This window comes from Odontomachus brunneus, unplaced genomic scaffold (genome assembly GCF_010583005.1).
Source record: "Odontomachus brunneus isolate Ranch 3 - 2012 unplaced genomic scaffold, Obru_v1 Obru_scaffold_101, whole genome shotgun sequence".
Classification (NCBI taxonomy): Eukaryota; Metazoa; Arthropoda; class Insecta; order Hymenoptera; family Formicidae; genus Odontomachus; species Odontomachus brunneus.
In genome coordinates, this window is record NW_022639551.1 from 588,203 (window position 1) to 612,299 (window position 24,097).

At 31.5% G+C, this 24,097-nt stretch overlaps 2 protein-coding genes across 4 annotated transcripts; both read left to right on the forward strand.

Moving 5' to 3' along the window:
- The first annotated feature begins 36 nt into the window (after nucleotides 1-36).
- On the forward strand, nucleotides 37-4,364 carry LOC116848916 (phenylalanine--tRNA ligase beta subunit). 3 transcript variants are annotated; one of them, XM_032825515.1, is made up of 13 exons: nucleotides 37-155; nucleotides 413-549; nucleotides 645-700; nucleotides 769-923; nucleotides 1,030-1,099; nucleotides 1,212-1,478; nucleotides 1,722-1,901; nucleotides 2,052-2,227; nucleotides 2,354-2,558; nucleotides 2,669-2,749; nucleotides 2,832-2,924; nucleotides 3,784-4,063; nucleotides 4,161-4,364. In XM_032825515.1, exons 2-13 carry the CDS (start codon nucleotides 492-494, stop codon nucleotides 4,310-4,312), a joined length of 1,773 nt encoding a protein of 590 aa, XP_032681406.1. In that variant the 5' UTR covers nucleotides 37-155; nucleotides 413-491; the 3' UTR covers nucleotides 4,313-4,364. The 3 variants fall into 3 exon arrangements, with proteins under 3 accessions (XP_032681406.1, XP_032681405.1, XP_032681407.1); XM_032825514.1 differs by having other exon boundaries at nucleotides 101-224; XM_032825516.1 differs by having other exon boundaries at nucleotides 147-203.
- On the forward strand, nucleotides 4,364-23,543 carry LOC116848867 (ankyrin repeat and KH domain-containing protein 1-like). The gene is made up of 16 exons (XM_032825426.1): nucleotides 4,364-5,186; nucleotides 5,583-5,814; nucleotides 6,439-6,719; nucleotides 8,366-8,651; nucleotides 8,719-9,014; nucleotides 9,170-9,282; nucleotides 11,333-11,353; nucleotides 13,430-13,442; nucleotides 16,406-16,588; nucleotides 17,788-18,096; nucleotides 18,620-18,767; nucleotides 19,383-19,654; nucleotides 20,471-20,756; nucleotides 20,827-21,128; nucleotides 21,300-21,512; nucleotides 22,318-23,543. Exons 2-16 carry the CDS (start codon nucleotides 5,664-5,666, stop codon nucleotides 22,576-22,578), a joined length of 3,135 nt encoding a protein of 1,044 aa, XP_032681317.1. The 5' UTR covers nucleotides 4,364-5,186; nucleotides 5,583-5,663; the 3' UTR covers nucleotides 22,579-23,543.
- The last annotated feature ends 554 nt before the right edge of the window (nucleotides 23,544-24,097 follow it).

The following is a 24,097-nucleotide window of genomic DNA, read 5'->3' on the forward strand; positions in this document are numbered from 1 at the left end:
AATTCCATTCTTACGTTTCAAAAATAATCGATTGTGATTGGTCTATTTACTTACTGCTTATTTCTTACTACTACTCCTACTGCCATTGTAGAAGACGCTTAAGTTTTTCTGTGTGCCTCCAGCTTTACCTCGTGTGTGCATTAGAAAAATAAAAGGTCAACTCACGTAAAATTCAGTAGAAAGTTTTGAAATAATAATTAAAGGTCAATTATACCAACTTCTTAGTAAGTCAACTAACAGTTAAATCGTATGTCTCTTTGTTTTTTCTTTAATTTAGAGAAAAATATAACAAATTTAACTATCAGTTTACTAAGAAGTTGGAACAACCAGCCTTAAATGATTAAAAAGATCCCAATTTCAATAACCTAACCTAACTTAAACAAATTTAATTATCGTATTGCACTAATTGCAGATAAATAGTAAAAAGTTAACAGGATATTTTAATCAAAAATTCAAAGTACTAAATTTTTTACGCTACAACTACTTTCAAGATGCCAACAATTGGGATAAAACGTGATTTATTATTCCAAGCATTGGGCAGAACATATTGTAAGTATTATAACTTCTACAGTTTTTTAAAATTATGATCAAGATTTACATATTTTTAAAACATGTATCTCATTGAAATAAATATTTTCTTCTAGCGGATAATGAGTTTGAAGATCTATGTTTCCAGTTTGGCTTAGAATTGGATGAAGTGGTAAGTGTCTATTTAGTTTTGCAATATATGTTTATATTTTGTGTTAATAATTCTTTTTTTATAAATAGACAACAGAGAAACAGATGATAGCAAAAGAACAAGGTTGTGAGCAAGATATAGATCCATCAGAAGAGATTATTTACAAGATTGATATTCCTGCTAACAGATATGATCTCTTATGCTTGGAAAGTTTGAGTATTGGATTACTTATATTTTTAAACAAGTAAGTGTATAGTTTATAAATTTTAATATTTTACAGAAAGATAATTTCTTAAGCATTTTACTGACGATCTAGTGTATAAAAACTATTTTATTTATTTTCTAAACAGGATATCTTTGCCTTATTACAAGGCAATAAAACCAAAAAAAGAATTAGAAGAAATAGTAATGAGTGCAGAAGTATGTATTTATAAAAGAAATATTTTATATAAGAAGCTTGCATAACTATCTTTATAAACTTGAAATGTATCTTTTATGATATTAAGTAAACTATTATTTCATTATATTTTAGTGCTTAAAAATAAGAAGCCACATAGTTGCTGCAGTGTTGCGTGATATTACTTTAACACAAGATTCTTATAATAGCTTCATTGATCTACAAGATAAGCTTCATCAAAATATAGGAAGGAAGCGTAGTTTAGTTTCTATCGGTACTCATGATTTAGATACAATTAAGGGCCCATTTTTGTATGATGCTAAACCACCATCAGAAATATGTTTTAAACCACTAAATCAACATAAAGAATATACTGGAGAAGAAATCATGCAATTATATGCAGTAAGTGTATTTTATTATTTTTGTTTTATTAAATGTAACTTATTTTGTAAAAACTAGTTTTGTATAAAAGGACAGTCATATGTTCTTAATTTAATGTAATTATATATATATATATATATATATATATATGTGTGTGTGTGTGTGTATGTGTGTGTGTGTGTATTATTGTATATTCACATATAATTAGTATTAAGTAATTCTACATTCAATTCTATATTCAATTTTATCTATCATTTTTTTTAGACACATAACCAACTCAAACAATATTTGCCCATTATAAAAGACAGTCCTGTTTATCCAGTGGTGTATGATAGCAATGGAATTGTTTTATCTCTCCCTCCTATCATCAATGGAGATCATTCAAAAATTACACTCAACACAAAAAACATCTTTATTGAATGCACCGCTACTGATCTCACTAAGGTATTCAGAAATGCAATACAATATTTTATAAGATATTGTTTATCTAAATATTTTTATCTGCAAACTATGTTTAAAATATATCAATTTAAAAACAATAAATTAATAATTTAAAAAAATACATATATATCATAAAAATCCCTGCATATGTAGGCAAGAGTAGTGCTGGACACCATAGTCTGTGCTTTCAGTCAGTATTGCAGCACAAAACATACAGCTGAAACTGTGAAAGTAATATATCCCAATAAACAAACCTTCTATTATCCAGACTTGAAATATCGCACGGAAGAAATCGAGTGTAGTAAAGCAACCAATTATATTGGCATTAAGTAAGTTGAACTTTTTTTCACATGTTATACACAATAGTAGCCAAAAAAAAAAAAGAAAATTATTTTGATGTTTTATGATATGACATAAATAGATGTGATATTATGGTTTTTATGCAATCTATATAGACAGACACCAGAACAGGTTGCAACATTATTGTCGAGGATGTCTTTGAAATCTACTGTGAAAGATGATGATAAATTGGAAGTGCAGATACCACCCACGAGACACGATGTAATACATTGGTGTGATATTTATGAAGACATTGCCATAGCCTATGGATACAACGAGATAAAAAAAACCATACCGTACATGTCGACGATCGCTGCGGAGGTAAATATGAAATGTACAGAGTTTTGCCTCGATTATAATTTTTTATGTAACATGAATACAATTCGACATGAATACTGATACATGGTTTATCTGCTTGATTTGAACAACAGGTTCCACTCAACAAACTCACTGATCATATACGTATAGAACTAGCACAAGCTGGATTCACAGAAGCGCTAACTTTTTCTCTGGTACGTATTAAAAAGTTTATTGTTTATTAATAAATTTTTATACCTTTGATATTATGTGCACATCAATAATATTGTTGTACAGTGTTCGCGTGACGATCTGGCTGATAAGTTGGGTCATAAAATAGAAAATATACCAGCGGTACACGTATCCAACCCAAAAACATTGGAGTTCCAGGTAAGCTAATCGATGCAATCATTTTTAACTAGTATTGTTTCAATCTAAGAAATAAATTAAGGGATAACTCCACTCTAGCGTCCAAAAATTAAGCATGTTTTTGGGAATTTTTTGTGGGCAAACAAAGAAATGAATCGAAAATCCGTTTGGAAGACTTTATTATATATTATTATGTTTTAAAGAGTATATTCAAAAATTGTTATGTTAACATATATTACAAAATGGCAACGCTAGAGCCTTGTCAACATGAGCGTGTTTTTCTCCAGAGCTAGCAGCATAAGTGTTGCAAATGTTGATCTAGAACAAAAACCAAAAATTTTCGTCATCTATATGTTAATAGCTACAAAAGTACGTACGGGATTTTTGATATATTGAAAATTACGTATTTTATAAACAATTTTCGACGAAATTTTTAGGGTAGAAAATGAAACTTTTTCTTTAAATGGGTGCTATTTCTATAAAAAAAAATATTTTAAAAATTCTATAAAATAAATATTTTAAAAATTCTTTACGTATTTCGTAAATGACTTGTAGATGACGGAAAATTTTGGTTTTTTGTTCTAAATCAACATTTGCGGCACTTATGTTGCTAGCCCCTAGAAATACAAGCACATGTTGATAAGGTTCTAGCGTCGCCATTTTGTAGTATATGTTAACATAAAAATTTAAATATACACTTTAAAACATGTATAATAAACTTTCAACGGATTTTCGATTCATTTCTTTGTTTGCCCACAAAAAACTCCCAAAAATACGCTTAATTTTTGGATGCTAGAGTGGTGTTACCCCTTAACAAACATACTCAATAGTTGTCAAATATACATGTACATTTCAATAAGTGTGCATCTTTATCTTGTAGGTTGTACGTACTTCTCTTTTACCGGGATTACTTAAAACGATAGCCTCGAATAAGAAAATGCCCCTGCCTCATAAACTGTTTGAAGTTTCCGACGTGGTGCTGCGAGATGACACAACGGAAGTTGGCGCGTATAACACTCGTCGTTTATGCGCAGTATACGCTAACAAATCAGCCGGTTTTGAAATAATTCATGGGTTAGTCGATAGAGTGTTAACATTACTAGAAATACCATGGAGTGCTAATAAAGATGAAAATGGATATTATCTGCGCGCAGCTAATGGTAAGATACATTATTTTTTTAAAACTTGAATGGCTTATGAAATGAACGCAAAGAGATACAATTTACAAACGGGAAAGATATATTATTGATTTTACAGATCCAACATACTTTCCTCAACGATGTGCAGAAATTATTTGTTGTGGTGAAGTAATAGGAAAACTGGGTGTTTTACATCCCGATGTGCTTTCGAAGTTTGAACTAAATATTCCATGTTCTTCAATGGAAATAAATATTGAAAAATTTCTTTAGTCGAAATGGAAATACTATGCAAATAATCATTATATTGAGATAAAAATTTAAATAATTTTGCACAAATTATATTTATTTTATATTTAGAGAAAACAATGACAAATATATAATATGTATCATCTAAAATAATGATTCTATCCATTTGCATTATATATATACACGCGCGCGCATACACACACACACACACACACAACTTACCAGTTAAAAGAACACTTGGCACCTTCAAAAAATAAGTAAGATTTAACCAAGTGTAACTTTGTTTAAAAAATTATCTAAATCTAGAAAAAAGTTTAAAATATCTATTTTCAAGCAACATTTTTATGTTCTTTTAATTTTGGTAATTTTTATATAGAAAAAATACAATGGCTATTGCATTGGTAATATAAACGCAATATCGTGCAATTATTGAAACATAATACTGGCCGTACATTGGCCTTTATATGTAATATTCATGTTATATTAGGAAATATTGGCCAATGCACTTTCAATGTAAATGCAATATTGCGTATTTATTGACATGTAATATTAGCAATAGATTAACATTTATTCTGAGTTCAACATTCACATTTTATATTGGGAAACCGTTCCGCTTTTCCGCGCAAATTGTGCTCCATGGGTGTGTTCCTAAAACTAGGCGCCTCTAAGACAAAGTAAAAATTGCATGTATCTACTGAAGAATTAATAATGTTGATAAATAGGCATGTTCTATTATTTCCAGATTCTTATACTGACCTTTAATTCTTAAACCGATTGTTTACTAACATCGAATATTATTATCTCGATAAGAAATATATATATTAGTTCACTTAGTCTGTAACTGACAGTTTTCAAATTATACATTCTTATATAATATTGTTTTGCTAAGCAAATTGATGTAAGTATTTGGTCATATATAATATAACAATAATTATTCATTTTAAATAACTGTAGTGCATAGAAAAAAGGAGAAATTGTTAGAACAAGAAACAGTGACCAAAATGTACACTGAAAAGTACCCATATTGAATATATTTGCATATAAATTTTATCGATCTTATTATATATATCATGAAATATGTTTCATTTCTTACAATCGAATTCAGATTTCAAAATAAAATAGATTAATATAAATTTATTTTGTTTGTATATATAATATTAAAAAAACAATTTCTGCATTATTATATGTATTACATGAACAAAGCGAATGTACTCACCTAAAACTGTTATAAACCATACTTATAAACCATAATTATTTATAAAGTAAAGAAGTTAAATTGTAATTGGTTTTTTAGATTCATGAAATCCGTATACATCATAGCTTTTCCCTTTAAAAGAGATTTATTTAACAAAGAATACTAATAAAAGGAAACAATATGGGTGAAAAATGTTTAGACATCACCAACAAATCTGACTCCAAATTATTAGACTACAACAGATTATTTGAATGCATCTTTGTAGGAAATATGAAGCTCATGTGTGAACTTATCTATAGTGGTGCTAATGTCAATACCCAAGATCATAACGGTAAAGTAATATGCCAAGTATTTGCCTAAATTAACATTGTATCTATTAACTTCTTATAATATTTTCGATATAATCATTTTTAATCGTATATCTCCATATACGTTTAAGGCTCCTGGCTCCTCGCATTGTTTATCTCTTTTTTTTTTTAATGACGTCGGAAGCGAGAAAACGCATGCTAAAAATTTTTGCAAAATATGTTGAAATAAAAATATATATCCATAAAGTAACACAATCAATTAAACAAATTTATAAGATATTCCGTGCACTCCCCTTTTGTTCTAACAATCAAATTACAATAATTTATTGTAAATTTATCTGAATGCGAAGAAATAGATTAAGAAGATGAAGTGTATGTCATGTTAATTTACGACAAATTATTTATTATTTAAGCAAAAGAGGAATACAAGGAATATTTCACAGATTTATTTAATCGATTGCACGTGTCACTTTATAGATATATTTTTTTATTTCAACGTATTTCGCAAGAATTTTTAGCATGCATTTTCTCACTTCTGACCTCATTAAAAAGAGATAGACAATGCGAGGAACCAGGAGCCTTAAACTTACGTATTATTACGTCGGCAAAAAACGAAATTATTATTAAATATTTTTATTTAATTGTAGGAAATACACTTCTCATGTACGGATGTAGATTTGGATATATCGATATTGTATATGCTTTATTGTGTCTAGGAGCTAATACTGAATTTACGAATAATCGAGGCGATACATCCTTAATGGTAACAGTTAAATCAAGACATCATCCAATTGTCCAGGTCTTATTGGAACACGGTTCATCTGTCAATGCTTATAATAATAAAACCAAGCAATCTGCATTAACATATGCATGCTTCATAGGAAATATTAAGATAGTTCAATTATTATTGGAATTCAACGCAGATGTGGTACAACTATTTTTCTAAAATCTTTCCAAAAGACAATGTGTGCTACTTAAAGTTGTTTGTAGTTTTTTAAATCATATATTAATTTGTAATTTGTAATATAGACAAGTATGGTTGCGAATGAAAGAGAAAAAAGGTGGCAAATATTTTATTTGGTACTTCTATAAATTATTTCACTATCTATATATATATATATATATATATATATATATATATATATATATATATATATATATATATATACACACACACACACACACGCCGCACGCACGCACGCGCCGCGTACGCACACACATATATATATATATGGTGTTAGCTAAGTATGTTACCATACTTAACAGAGCGATTCTTTGGTTTATTTCAAGTAAAAAAGTTCACATAAACATGTGCCTTAAACGGCTTAGTTTCCGAAATAAAAAATTTAAACGTGTAGTAATAATCTGTTTCGTTTAGAACAGCTTCCTCTAGTACTGGTGTTCTAACTGTCATAGGCTTTCCAAGATCAACAGTGTTCCTTACAAAAGAACCCTTTTCTCGAAGATAGTGGTGAATATTCGCGAATGTTTTACGACATAATAAATTGCGTTGGGGATATCTTTCTACATAAATACACTTTGTCTCACGTAAGTTAACCATATGCAAAATGCATATCTACCACCCCACAAAACGTACGTCGAATCCACGTAGAGTTCACGTGGAATCCACGTGGAAATCACGTGGAAATCACGTGGATTCCACGTGGGTGTAACGTGCATGTTTTTGTGGGGCATTTCAAAATTTGTAAACTTATACATGATAAAACCGATTTTAATAGACTGAAACAATTTGGCCCGAAAACGTACGCACAAGCTAACCGACCCGCAGTAACATCGGAACTGAAATCTATTTTTGATTTTATGACTTTGACTTTGTCACTTTGTTTACGGTCGTGCGAATGGTAACTCACGTGAAGCAAGGCATATTTATGCAGGAAGATATCTCAACGCAATTTACCGTTTCGTCAAACATTTGCGAACATTCACCTGTATTTCGGAAACTAAGCCGTTTAGGACACATGTTTATATGAACTTTTTTACTTGAAACTAAGCCGTTTAGGACACATGTTTATATGAACTTTTTTACTTGAAACTAAGCCGTTTAGGACACATGTTTATATGAACTTTTTTACTTGAAACTAAGCCGTTTAGGACACATGTTTATATGAACTTTTTTACTTGAAACTAAGCCGTTTAGGACACATGTTTATATGAACTTTTTTACTTGAAACTAAGCCGTTTAGGACACATGTTTATATGAACTTTTTTACTTGAAACTAAGCCGTTTAGGACACATGTTTATATGAACTTTTTTACTTGAAACTAAGCCGTTTAGGACACATGTTTATATGAACTTTTTTACTTGAAACTAAGCCGTTTAGGACACATGTTTATATGAACTTTTTTACTTGAAACTAAGCCGTTTAGGACACATGTTTATATGAACTTTTTTACTTGAAACTAAGCCGTTTAGGACACATGTTTATATGAACTTTTTTACTTGAAATAAATCGAAGAATCGCTCTGTTGAGTATGGCAACATACTTAACCAACACTCTGTGTGTGTATTTATTTATTTATTTATTTATTTATTTATTTATATTTATATTACAGGAACATAAAACCGATCAAAAGTGGACACCACTTATGATAGCATCGATGCGTGGTTATATACAAATAGCTAATATGCTGTTAAATTCAGGTGCCGCATTATATATGCCAAATGATGCAAACCAATCTCCGTTGACATTAGCAGTTAGCAATGGTCATGAGGTACTTACGAATCTTCTGATCGATCGAGGAGCATACATAGATGAAGTTAACTCTGTGGGTTACACGCCATTAATGGAAGCAGTGTGTAGAGGACACTTGAAAATAATTCAGTTACTTTTAAAAAACGGTATGTAATATAGCTTGAATTATTCGACAAACCAACAAGTTTATTATTCATAAATTTTTAAAAGCAGGCGCAGACGTCAATATCCGATCTAATACAACGGGGGTAACAGCACTTTCGTTGGCTTGCTACAAGGGTTTCTATGAAGCTGTGGCTGATTTAATTTTAGCAGGCGCTGACATCCAATTGTCTAATCCTTTAATTGATGCTGCCCGCAATGGACATGTAAATATTGTTCAACATTTACTACATTGTGCTGCGGAGGTTCAGGCTAAAACGGGTAGAGGAGATACTGCATTAATATTTGCTTGTGAAAATGGTCATATTGACGTTGCTGAACTTTTGCTTGACTTTGGGGCTACACTGGTATATTATATATATTTTTTTTTTCTTATGATTATACAATCTTTTAATACCATCAAGTTCTGTATAAAATTGACATCACTCTGCACTTTGATCAAATTTTGTTTTCATCAGTTTATGAGTTATTTATTTTAGTTTATTGTATGTCTACATTACAGAATTATAAGACAAAAGAAGGTGTAACTCCACTAAGGATGGCTTGCCGTAATGGTCATTTAGAGATGGTTAAATACCTTATTTCAAAAGGCGCAGATGTTAATTATCCAAGAAGGTGAATCCATATACTAGAAATAAAATTTTATTGCAGATTTTTACATTTGATTTTATTGAAGATTATAGAAAAATTACATTTATAGAATAATATATATTATAGAATAATCAGAATATAATGCTACATGCAATAAAAGCTGGCCACTGTAAAATCATAGGGATAATGTTAGAATATATATGCAGTACTAGACAATTATGAACACATGAAAGTATAATAGTGCATCTGTATGCAACTTATTACTGCAACAACAAAGTGGTATCTGTTATTACAAGGTTTATTTTTAATCCAAAGCACAGACACACACTCACATATTTCTTATAATATTATTTCGGAAAGATCTATAAAGAAAATGTACTACATTATTAATTCTGAGTATATAACTACCCAGTAAGCAAATTGAGCGCAGACTGCACGTAGATTGGCAGCAAATTTTATAAAAAAACCATAGCCATCTGTGTCTACATTAGGCTACGGTTTTGGCAACAGATCTTGCTGTCAGACAATTGGTGCCAAATTTATAGCAAAAACCGCGCAAAGTCTGCGCGGTTTCTGCCGCCAATCTGCCGTCAAATGCTACATGCAATAAAAGCTGGCCACTGTAAAATCATAGGGATAATGTTAGAATATATATGCAGTACTAGACAATTATGAACACACAAAAGTATAATAGTGCATCTGTATGTAACTTATTATTACTGCAACAACAAAGTGGTATCTGTTGTTACAAGATTTATTTTTAATCCAAAGCACACCCACACACACATATGGACACACACTCACATATTTCTTATAATATTATTTCGGAAAGATCTATAAAGAAAATGTACTACATTATTAATTCTGAGTATATAACTACTCAGTAAGCAAATTGAGCGCAGACTGCGCGTAGATTGGCAGCAAATTTGATAAAAAAACCATAGCCATCTGTGTTTACATTAGGCAACGGTTTTGGCGACAGATCTTGCTGTCGGACAATTGGTGCCAAATTTGCAGCAAGATCTGCGCGGTTTCTGCCGCCAATCTGCCGTCAAATCGCTACCAGCTCTGCGCGGTTTTTGCTGCAAATCTGCAACAATTATCCGATAACAAGCTCTGCGGCATATCTGGCGGCAATTTGGCGGCAAGATTTGATATAACAGATCCTGCATCAAATTTGTTATTTACCATCAAAAATTAATAGCAAACTCTGCTCGAAATCTGTTCGCGCAGGTTTGGCTATCTGGCTATATAGATCAGGATGAAGTGATAACAAACCTAAAATCTTGACATTTAATTAAGTTAATGACAATATAGATCTTTCTAAATTAGAATTTTCCTCTATATAAGGAAAACATGCAGTATGATTTGCTAACATATGTGTTTTAAAGTTTTATTTAATTATATTTTAAAGTTTTGTATCTTTAAGTCATGAATATTATAAAATTATTTTTTTATTAAAATTATTTGTATTATTAAAATTAATTTTTATCATTCAAGAGAGAAAGGGAACAAATCATATTTTTTATACTCGATATCGCGGATGCCTTACCATTCACTGAGGCCAGTATTTACAGTTCTTATATTTAGGATTACACATCTTATATTTAGGATTGTCATTATCGGGTGCTGTACGATTAACTCTTAAGAGGATAACCCAGTTTGGAGCGCCATAAAATCACTGATATTTGCGAAATTTTTTTAAAGAAACGTTTATAGTTATCAATTTCGGGTTTTGACCTATATTTTATTTATAATTTCTAGAATATGTGAAAATTAAAAAAAAACCAAAAATATTAAAAAATGGTTGAAATACAGCAATGACGGCAGACACGTCCAGGTCGGTTCTTGGAAAATTGCTGACACTGTACAGCTCAAAGTAATCGTCTGAAATAAAAAAACCAAATTGTTTGTAATTAATAATGTTGAATGCATATTGTAAACTTAACGAAATTTTAAAAAATCGCGATTTGTTAAAATTACATCTTCATAAAAGAAATTTATTTTTGGACCATTATTTTTCCGATTAATCTGCCAAAAAAAATATTTTTTTAAAAATTTATTACTTTTTTAGGTTTACCGTACGAAGAAAATAGTCATAATTAACGTATCAAAAGTGCAAGTCAATGCATTGAGCCGTTTTTTCTCTACACTGTCAGCAAATTTGAAGAAACACGTTTCGAGAAAAACGCGTTTAAAGTTTTCAAAAGAAAAGTTTGGATGTTACTAGAAAACCTCTAGTACAGAGAATCGCCAACTTGGTCACGTGACCAACTGATTGGCTGGCATAAATATATACGGATTTAGACATCGCGACGCCAATACAAATGCTTATATATATATGATTTTGCATCGGCGTCGCAATGTCCAAATCCGTACATGTTATGCCAGCCAATCGCAGAGTAACTGAGTAGCTGGTCCCATGACCAAGTTGGCGATTCTCTGTACTAGAGGTTCTCTAGGTGTTACAAATATTCGCAGAAAGAAAGATCCATTACCCTAAAGCCCTATGCACAATACCAGGTAACAGGCAATAGGAATAGACATTAGCCAATAGGAACAGGGAATAGAAATAATTAATCTGATTTCCTATTCCCTGTTCCTATTGCCTGTTGCCTGGCATTGTGCATAGAGCGTAATAGCGTCAAGTTTCTATAACTCACAGACTTCTATAACTACTAGACTGCTTACTTCGACTCAGTACATGGCCCTGAAAAGTATGTACAGAAATCTCGCGCATGCACCTATTTGATGTTTCGACATTCACAATGTAGCATCTCGTTTTAAGCATTATTGCACTTTGATATAGGTATACAATTGATCAATCACTTATTTTTATAAATTGTTTACTGTAACGTATTTCACTCTGACGTTTTTCACTCTGTACGTACACAAATATTTAAGCAGGCGGCATCGGTCATATTACATCTCCTCTTCTTCTGGAACATCAGTTTCAGGCATGCGCAGATGCCTTTTTCCGTACGTAATACATTGTTCGAAGTCAATTTTATATAGCATTATGGCTGCGTTCGTTTTGGCGCTTATAACGCTCTAAGCATCATTTCATCCTTGTTTCTATCAAATACTAAACAAGGACAAATGATGTTTACACGTGCTATAAGCGCCAAAACGAACGCAGCCTATATAAGGGAGTTAGCAGTCTAGTAGTTATATAGAAGTATGTGGTCAAGACGCTGAAATCTGAACGGTTTAGATTTCTGCGCAAAGGTGCTGTGCACGGTTTGACGCCCGACGCTCGACGCTTCCATATAATGAGTGTTTTCCAATTGCTTAACACATCCTGACACACACGTACACAAAACCAGTTTATTGGTCACATATTATCTAAAATATCTTGTAAGATAATATGCAACCAATAAACTGGTTTTGTGTAACACAGTTTACGCAACTGGAAAGCACCCAATGGCACCTTTATAGCAAATTCGGTGCACTGAGTGCGCACTAAGACTGCGTTCCAAAATTCACTGCCAGTACTGAAAATCTATAGTTCATGTTACTTATACTATAGAATTTCAGTACTTTCAGTGAATTTCGGAACGTAGCTTAAAGCTTGTTCATAGTATGTTATCATATTTAAATATTGTCTTAAATAAATTCTTAAATATTTTTAACCATAATATAATAATATGTACAACATCCGTACGAATAATTGTATTAACTAAAATATTTTTAAATATGTTTAATTATATGTTATATATTTAAGACACGATCTTAAATATAAGAATGTATTGTAAACAAGCCTTAACGCGCACTCAGTGCACACTAGTGCAAGCTACCGAATTCGCTATTATGGCTTTTGCACATATGATGCGGCAATGCTTGTCGCGCGGCGAAAGTCCGCGCTACAGCCAATCAATATGTTATTTTTCCGTAAGAGCTAGAAGGTTATTACGGAAAGCAGCATATTGATTGGCTGTCACGTGAACTTCCGCCGCGCGGCAAGCATTACCGCGTCCTGTGTGCAGGAGCCATTAGGCTGCGTTCGGAAATACCATAGACATATATAATATATCCTAGACTGCTATTTAGCCACCATTAGTGTATCCACATATAATGTACAACTTATACATAGTACCCCGAGGAGCGTTTCACTTAACGCCGCAATTGATACGAGCATTAAGTAGAGCGCTTCCTGTGTCGCTACTTGCAGCTATAAAATGACAGTTTGTAAAAGTATATACATTTACACGTAATTATAGTTGCTAAACACACAGAGAAAGTATCATATATAAAATCTAATTTTGTAATTGAAATACTAATATTAAATATAAAAGTAAAGTATCTTAAATTTATCTTTAGATCTATGGATCATTCTATTGACCACAAAGTATTTAAAGATGAATTTAAGGAGGCCTTAAATATAAGGACTGACTATGAATATGGGTATAAGTCAATGGCCTGGTTTACATAGTGCACTTGATACTACGTACTAAATAGTAGGTGCTTTCTAGTTGCGTACTGTGTTACACAAAACCAGTTTATTGGTTGTATATTATCTTATAAGATATTTTAGATAATATGTGACCAATAAACTGGTTTTGCGTGTGTATCAAGATGTGTTAAACAATTGGAAAGCACCCAGTAACTTTCTATTAGATCATCTAATAGCATGTTCGACTGGCTCTAGGTTAACCCACTCTGGGTTATTCAGCCTACGTTTATTGATCAAACAAGTACTTATAAACTTTATGATTGGCTAGTAGAGACTTATGACGTCATTAATTGCTCTCGGAGCGATTAACCCAGGGTCAGTCGAACATTAATATCGCTATTAATATCGATAGGGCCAGTTGCTATTAATATCGACGATATATAAGGTGTAGTAAAAAGAAATCCATTTTTTGAATAGATGGCTTTAGTAATGTGTATCTCGCGTTGTATAAGTACGATCGGTTTACGCTAGATGGCGTTAGAAAGATAAAACCCATTCTACAATTGCGTAAGCGTAGTCGTGAACGTAAGAGTCAACCAATCCGAATGTTTTATTCACTGATTACTTTACTCTGATTGGTTGTCGTAATCACTTACAACTTCTTACAACCACGTTTACGCAATTGTAGAATAGGCTTAAGATTTCGTACTAAAAAAACTTCTCAGACAGTTTTGTGATTGTTTAACTCAGTATTGTTTGAGCGTGCGTTAAAGATGGACACCAGCAAAGAAAAAATACGCCATATTTTACAGTTTTTCTTCGATAAAGGCGAAAACGCAAGCCAAGCGGCTGAAAATGTGAATAGTGTTTATGGTCCTGATACTATAACAGCCAATCACGCGAAATTTTGGTTTCGTCGATTCCGTTCCGGTAATTTTGATGTCAAAGATGCACCACGTTCTGGAAGGCCAATTGTCGAAAATGTCGATAAAATAATGGAAATCGTCGAGTCCGACCGTCATGTAAGCACTGTTTCGATTGCCCAGGAGCTAAACATTGCACAAAAAACCGTTTGGAACCACATGTATAAGGCTGGATACAAAAAGAAGTTCGATGTATGGGTGCCACACGAGTTAACGTAAAAAAACCTCATGGACCGAATTTCCATCTGCGAATCGCTGCTGAATCGCAACAAAATCGATCCATTTCTGCAGCGGATGGTGACTGGTGATGAAAAGGTCACTTACGACAACGTCAAGCGAAAACGGTCGTGGTCGAAACGCGGTGAGCCAGTGCAAACGGTGGCTAATAGCGAATTCGGTTGCTTGCACTAGTGTGCACTGAGTGCGCACTAAGGCTTGTTCATAGTATGTTATTATATTTAAAGATTGTCTTAAATAATTCTCAAATAAATTCTCAAATATTTTTAACCATAATATGATATGTATAACATCCGTACGAATCATTTTATTAGTTAAAATGTTTTTAAATATGTATTTAAGACACGATCTTAAATATAAGAATGTACTGTAAACAAGCCTTAATGCGCACTAGTGCAAGCTACCGAATTCGCTGTAAGCCAGGATTGACGGTCAGGAAGGCTTTGCTGTGTGTTTGGTGGGATTGGTAGGGAATCATCCACTATGAGCTGCTCTCCTACGGCCAAACTCTTAACTCGGACCTGTACTGTCAACAATTGGACCGTCTGAAGGAATCAATCGCCCAGAAACGACCAACTTTGGCCAATAGGAGAGGAATTGTGTTCCATCAGGACAACACCTGGCCACACACATCGATAGTTACTCGCCAGAAGCTCCGGGAGCTTGGTTGAGAGGTTCTTATGCATCCACCTTATAGTCCGGACCTGGCACCAAGTGATTACCACTTGTTCCTGTCTATGGCGAATGATTTTGCTGGTGAAAAATTCGCCTCAAGAGAAACTTGTGAAGATCGACTGTCCCAGTTTTTTGCCAATAGGGACAAGAGTTTCTATGAGAGAGGCATAATGGAATTACCTTCAAAATGGCAACAAGTTATCGAACAAAACGGTGCATATTTGACCTAAATCGGATCATTCTAACTATGCTAAATAAAACCTTCAATTTAATGCAAAAATAATGGATTTCTTTTTACTACACCTTATATATAAACAACAGTATATTAAGTTGGTATAATACTCATCAACAAAACGTATTGATTGAATGCGTCGCCGTTGATATTATGATGCATTATCGATATTAAGATTATCTAATAGAAAATTACTATTTAGTATGCGTATCAAGTGCATGATATAAACCAAGTCAATGACGTATATACATAGGCCGGTATTCATAGTCCGATCTTATATTTAAGATCATCTTAAGTATTGTCTTAAGATGTCATGAATCAATCATAGAGTCGTATTCGCATCTTAAGACATTACTTAAGACGGTCTTGAAATAAAATTCGACTATGAATACCGGTCATAGACCAAGCATTCCTATACTTCTGCTGTAACAGCGAGTGAAGCCGGAAGTTGGCAGTTTAAAACAGAGTGAAATAGACCAATCAGAGTCCTTCATTTTCATCATGGCAATAAAAATGAGAACTCTGATTAGTCAATTTTCTTGCGTTGTGCATTATGCCTTTATGCAAGAGTGTATGCTCCCACTTTACACCATGGGTTATAGTCCCCGGCTATACTTAAAGAAGTAGTAGGGGAGTAAGTGTGTCGTGTAATTAATTTGAAATATAAAGATAAATGAATTGTTATAATTAACAATGTGGAATAAACAGAATAACAAAGACAAGAATCTTCTTGAAACGAGTATTAAGACATGTACCAATTTTTTTTCTGATAACTTCAAGGATACTGATGTTCAGATATATGCGAACGACTTCACATATTTAGAAAACTTGGACGAGGACAAAATTGATGATCTCAAGATAGACAATGACGTAAGTGAGATTCATTAATTTGATGTGAAATTAATGGTAGGCAAAAAATATTAGTGTTTAGAAAACCCGAGATTTCAAGAACACACACATATTTGTGTTTTCCTAATATAAACATACTTTAGTAAATATTTGGAATACAAATTTTTTCGCAGACTTCTAAAAGCTAAGGGCTGCATTCGGAGAGATGCTATTTAACACTATGAGTGTGCTCTGTCTTTATTGCTTACTGAAAATTGAACAAGGACAGAGCGCATCTAAAACTCTAAATAGCGTCTCCTCGAACATAGCTAAAATAGTCTTTTGATATTGTAATAAGAATAATTCCCAGACAGCACATGATATTCTATGGATATCCTATAAATGTCCTTAAAACATTGACATTCTCGACATATTTAGGATATTCTTGGAAGATTTGTTTCTCAGAAATAACATTTTATAAGTTAAGAAGCTTTTTACACATTTTATATCATAAGTTTCACTTAGCTTGAAATTTAATATTATGCAATTAATCAATACTTGTTGATATTGCTCTAGTTTTTCTATTACTTAAAACATTAAAGAAATTGTGTATATGTAACTAGTGATACACGCACATACAGAGTATGATCTTTCTCTCACCCACTAAGTATATAGTGTTATTTCTCATGAAAATTTTAGTTGAAAAGTATCGAGTGAAAATTTCAGTCGAAAAGTATTGAGTGAAAATTTTAGTCGAAAAATATCAAGTGAAAATTTCTAGATATCAATAGTTTACGAAATACATACGATCAATATAAGACTTTTCGCAAACTGTACTTCGGATACCAAGTGGATAACAAATCTATTTTCTTCAATTAATCTCAAATGGATTTTATTTGAGTAGATTTTTAATGTAGGGCTTAGTTACAAAGATATGTTAAATGTTGAAAAGTTACTATAAATAAGACTTTGTTTCAACAAAATGGCTTAAAACTTATCAATTCAGTTTTCCATAAAGAATAACGCCATGTACTTAGTGAGCAGGAAAAAGATAATACCCTTTATACATATTGGGTGCTTTCCATTTAATAATACAAGTTGATACAAGCATCATTCTGTCTGTGTTCCATATTCAATGAGTAACTAAGATAGGATAATGCTCATGTCAACTTGTGTTATTAAATGGAAAGCACCCATTGTGTATCTGTTTCACTTATGTATACTTTATTTGACATTTGTAGGTTGAAAACCAATTACATCAGTCTATATCATTTTACTACCCTAAAAAGTTAGAGTACTGTATTAAATATTTTGGTATCCAGCACTTTATTAATTATAAGCGGCATATATTACATCCCATTGGGTCGATACTTTCAATTTGTGAAGTACAAGAGCAATGTAAAATAAAAAATATTAACAATTTAACCAAAGAGGACGCATTAATAAACACAATGCGTCTACCATTTTCTTATTTAAATTTATTTAATGAACATCAGCTTTCTAAATTATTTTCCTTGGCTTGCACAGCAGGTTACTATGAACTTGCCCAGGTTTGAATCAAATAATTATATTTTCTTTCTATATATTTACACATGTATATATTCTATTTTATGTGCTTTATATAAAAATATATTTTCTTTATTATTATATGTATAATCCAAATTTATCCTCATTATTATATTACAGAAAATAAATCTGATTTAATTTTTAGACAGCTGTTATAATAGTATTTTTTTTTATTTCTGCTCATTTTGCTATTATGATTATTACATGTCACATGATTGATATGTTTTATGTATATGATTATAAAATATAACAGCCAATATTTTAATTTGCCTTAGGAAAACTTATCTTTACATAAAATTAGATATTAAATTAAGTAAATTAAAAAGAAATTGCATAAGTTTTTCTTCAAGGCATTAATATTTCATTTTTTCTCATTCATTTGACTACTTATCAATGGCATATAAAATTGACTTATGCAATGATACAATAATAAAGATAAGATTAATTTAAATTTAGTAGTGTAATAAAATTCACTATTCTTTTACCATGTATTTTTATATGAAATAGGAATTCATCGACATGAACATTGCTGTAGATATTCCTAACTTGAATGAGAATTGTACCCCATTGATGGAAGCTGCCAAAGGAGGACATGTCGATATCGTGCGCTTACTTCTCTCTTACAATGCCAATGTCAATGCTCACTCCACTACAAGTAAAATTATATGCTAGTTAATCATACATTTTGTATCTAATGATCTCCACTTAAGGCTCCTTGTTACTTATCGCGGCCATCTTGATATATGATGTCAAAAGTAAGGAAATACATGTTAAAAATTCAAGGTACATTGAAATGAAAAAATATATTAAAAAAATGACACTTCCATTCGGTTTAAACTTCTAAAGTATTCCAAATATTTCCCTTTAATTCTAACAATCAATAAATAACCATAAAATTAACGTGACATGCAACTTTTCTTTTTAACCTACATTTCTTAATTATTGTCACGTTAATTTTACGGTTATTTGTTGATTGCTAGAGTAAAAGGAAAGTGTTTGGAGTATTGTAGTGATGTTATCAACCGATTGCAAACGTCACTTGTTGGATATATCTTTTTTTTATTTTGATGAACCTAACCTAGGAGTTTTTGGGGATACATTTCCTTGTTTCTGACGTCATAAATCAAGATGATCGCGGCAAGTAACCAGGAGCCTTAATATAATACATTTAATTTCTCATCTTATGAATATTTTCAATGTGTCCATTTTTTTTTGAGATTACATGACACTACGTCAATCAGATTGTTAAAATATATGTGTGTAATTGTAGAAAATTCTTCTCTCATATACGCATGTGCTGGCGGACATAAGGAAGTTGTACGTGCCTTATTGGAAGCAGGAGCCAATGTTGAACATCACAATGAGGATGGTTGTACACCTTTGAAGGCAGCAGCAAAAATTGGACATGTCCCAATTGCCAAACTCTTACTAAAACACGGTGCAAAATGCAATACATGTTCCAAAGAATTTAAGGAATCTGCATTAATATTGGCTAGCTACAAAGGACACTTAGAGATGGTTCAACTTTTACTGGGAGCTGACGTAAGTCAAGTATAATCGTTCTATCAGTCAGGTTTTTGTTTTCTCACAGACAATATGTATATATGGTGTGATTAAAATCTGTTGTATTTAAATTATATATTGATATTTTAGAGTGTATCACTTATAATATGAAGTGAATAGTCAGACATACATTCACACATTTGACACACACATACATGTACACATATATAGAGTAATCCATTTTAAATAAAGCATTGAAATCTTTAGAAAACCAAGGGTTCTATTAAAGAATGCTTCAAATAATATTTGTACAATTTCAGGAGGGATGAGGGAAGTGATTTTACTAAAATTGTGTGAAGGTTAAATTTAATTCTTTTAATGGAATTATATTGTTTTTTAAATATAAATCAATTCTTCTAGTTATTCTGCACATACATAAAAGTATTTGATTATTTCTAATAATTTTATAAGCAGAAGAATCAATTTATGATAAAAGAACCATATGATTCCATTAAAAAAATAAAATGTAATCTTCATATGTGATCTTAGCAAGATCACATATGATTACTTAGAGTTAAATGAGTAGCATTATTAGATGTCTCTCTTGAAACTATATAAATTTTGTTTAAAACATTTTTCAATGGAATCTTTGATTTTTGAAAGATCTGAATGCGTCACTTAAAATTGGTCTCTCTCTATACACATAAAGGAAAGAGAAAATGAGATAAATATTTTATTCAATATATTTTTATGAATGTACACCATATATATACCATACATATACCAATACATTTTTATGAATATATATGAATTTTTACACACGAATTTTATTAAAGATATCTTTAATTGTTACAGAAACATGAAACCAATGACATGCATTTAGCACTTATAACAGCATCGATAAATGGCCACTTAGAAGTAGCGCGCTTACTTTTGGATAAAGGTGCCCAAGCAAATATGTTGATGAATACCTGCGAATCTCCGTTATTGTTAGCAGCTTCGGAAGGTCATATCAAACTTGTGAAACTTCTGCTTGATCGAGGAGCAAAAACCACAGAAATTAACAGTGAGGGTTATAATCCGCTGATGCAAGCAGCGCGCGCGGGTCATAAGGAAACAGTCGCGTTGCTCTTAAGTCGAAGTAAGTCATGTTATTCTCGAATCGTTGCATAAACGCACAAATTTTATTCATAAACTTTCTTTTTACATAGATGCATTCATTGACGAACAAAATAAAGAAACTGGAGAAACAGCACTTACGTTGGCTTGCTATGGCGGTTTCCTCACAGTTGTTGATTGTTTAATCAAAGCAGACGCTGATATCAATTCGGGACGACTTACTGCTCTAATGACTGCAGCTCGAGAAGGACACTTCCATATTGTTCGACATTTACTGAATTATAATGCGGATACTAATATTGAAACATTTCCGGGAAAGACAGCATTAATGTATGCTTGTGAAAATGGTCATACTGACATTGCTAAACTTTTGCTTCAGTTTAATGCCAAACTGGTATGTTAAAACATTTTGACAGTTGCAACCTTCGCAAAACACTAATGATATAAAATATTATCAAAATGAGATATAACTATGAGAAAAAAATCAATTTGATTCACTCCATACTTTGCTTAACTTTTGCCTATTACTAAGTGCGACTTATCAATTTATTACTTTCTGTAATAGGAACATACGTCAGTGAGAGGTGCGACTCCTCTGATGTACGCTTGTGTCGCTGGTCATTTTGATACAGTTCAGTTTCTTATATCGGAAGGAGCCAATATTAATCGTCAAACAACAGATAACCAAACTCCTCTTACATTAGCATCTTTAGCTGGTCATATTGCTATAGTCGCACTGCTTCTTGATTACGGTGCTAACCCGGATCACAAATTTGAAGTAAGCTTGAATGTTGATAATAATAGCTGTTACGAAAGTACTATTTGAATTCAAATCTTCCTTTTTATAATTGTTTATTCTCAATATCATTACATATTTTTTTATACATTTAAGATATATAGAAATGAAAATTATTGATATATGATAATGTTATTTATAACATGCATTTTATGTGTGTGTGTGTGTGTGTGTGTGTGTGTATATAACATTTTACAATTTCTTTACATATTATCAGTATATCATTATCAGTATTATAACAGTATTTTCTTAAAAGATACTATATATAAAAAATTTGTATTATATGTGAACCCACACACAGTGATCAGAAAGTGTTCGAACATATATTCAAAAAGTACCACATCTAATATTTCGAAAACAACGTATTTCAGAAAAAATATTCTTTACGAGAATTTTAAAGTTTTAAAAGATCTCTATTTGATAGTATCATTCTAGTGCCTTCCTTGCTTTCTTAAGAGAAAAGTTCGAAAAGTTGAAAAATCTTTTAAGTAAAAGGGGGAATTATGAGAGAGAAAGAGAGAGAGAGGAATCTTTTTAGAAAGAGTACAAAAAAATAAACTTCTGTCTAAGACAAAAGTCTAAGACAAAGTAAATATTTTTTTTTTACAAATATTTTTCGAGATATCCAAGATAGAATACATCGTAAACGATATTTTTTTTAATGTTTCCTATAAAAGTTGTAAAGCTTTGAAAGATCAACATATAAACATACAACGAAATATATATATATATATATATATATATATATATATATATATATATATATAATGTATTGAACCAATTATAGGATAACTTTAATACAATAATGGCAACAATAACATGTAATCAGCCATGCACCATGGAAATCTTATTAGACAAATTTCGAATTTTCCGAACGAGTAATTATAAGTATGGCATAGATAATGAACTTATATTTAAAAATTACTTCTTCAATTGGAAATACAAGATGAATAAGACTCATCAACGGACTTATAAATGGAAAAAGCAAACAGAGACGAATGTTTTAAAAATGATGGATGAACAAAGTGATAAAAACGGCTTTTACTGATAAAGAACTTTATGATTTCTTTTGTCAAATGAAAAGTAAATACACCATTTCTAACTAGAAATGAACTAAAACTTACAGGTGTTCTAGAAATTACTAAGAGATATTGTAATATTGCTAAGTATTTAAGTAATACTTAAGAAGCTGAGAGGTAAGAAGTTCATATAAAATCTCTAAGAAAGTTTGTAGAAAATTCTAGGAGGCTCAAGTTCTTACATATATAGGATGTTCCAAACTCTCCTTCGTATATTTTGTGGAAACGTAGAACGAGTTGAGATGAACGTAAAAGTCCTATATCGTTTTGTGATATTCGCAATAATGAAATGTCGCTTCCGAATGGCATCTCTGAGCGTTATCTGGGGAGAGGAGAGTATCGTGAGCGTGGAGCATCAAGTAGCTCAGTGATTTAGAGCAGTCGCCTGGCAAGTGAAAGACCTGGATTCGAGTCCCAACCTAGCAAACTGCGCTTTCGATATTTTTCTCTCTCCGGAACGAAAAGATACGTAGGTCCCGAACGCACGGCGTCCCGTCACCACCTAATACACCTTTTTCCTTCTTTCGCAATTAATTTCTCTGTTATCATTGCGAATATCGTAAAACGGTACGGGACTTTTATGGGTTCATATCAACCCGTTCCACATTCCCACAAAATATGCGGAGAAGAGTCTGAGATATCCTGTATATAGTGCAGGCCTACTTAAAATTTCTAATGTATATCCATGATATACATACAATACAAGTGATAAAAATGTCAACGATAAATGAATATCTCATGAACAATGTATTTTTGAAAACATATTTCTTACAAATGGTAAAGTTTCAAGAAGTTTATTTGATGGTGTTAGCATGCAAATTTCAAAAAGGTATTGTTTACGAGATATTCAATCATCCTGAAACATTTTCTACTTTGTGTGTATATATATATATATATATATATATATATATATATATATATATATTTTTTTTAATTAAGCAGCATATATATATATATAAAGAGAGAGAAAGACAAAGACTAAAAAAAGAAATATTTTCCAGTTATATCTAAAATAGAAGGATTGTAGGAACAATAACAACCACAATGAAATCTCAACATTTAATCATATATTACAGCAATTTAGAGACTTCATTGAACTATACATAATTTATATTTACAAAAATATGTGTAAAATGAAACAGATTATATTTTAATGTTTTGTACAGCATCTTAATTAAAATTGCCGCGAAAGAGGTATTCTCAAAATTTTTATATAACCTCTCTTAGTTTTTTTTTTTTATAAAAATTTCGAAGTTTTTTCGGAAGTATCAATTTTTTTATATAAAAAGAATTTTTATATGAAAAGTTTTTTTTATTCTACAATTTCCGAAAAAAAAAATTTTATGAAATTTGAACAAACTTAAAACATAGTTTTTCCAAAATCTATAAATAATCTAAAAATATAAAAAATATACTCAGTACAAGATCTCCAGAAGATGTCCTTCTGATGTTTTCAGGATATAGGGATGTTCTAAAAATCTTTTTAGG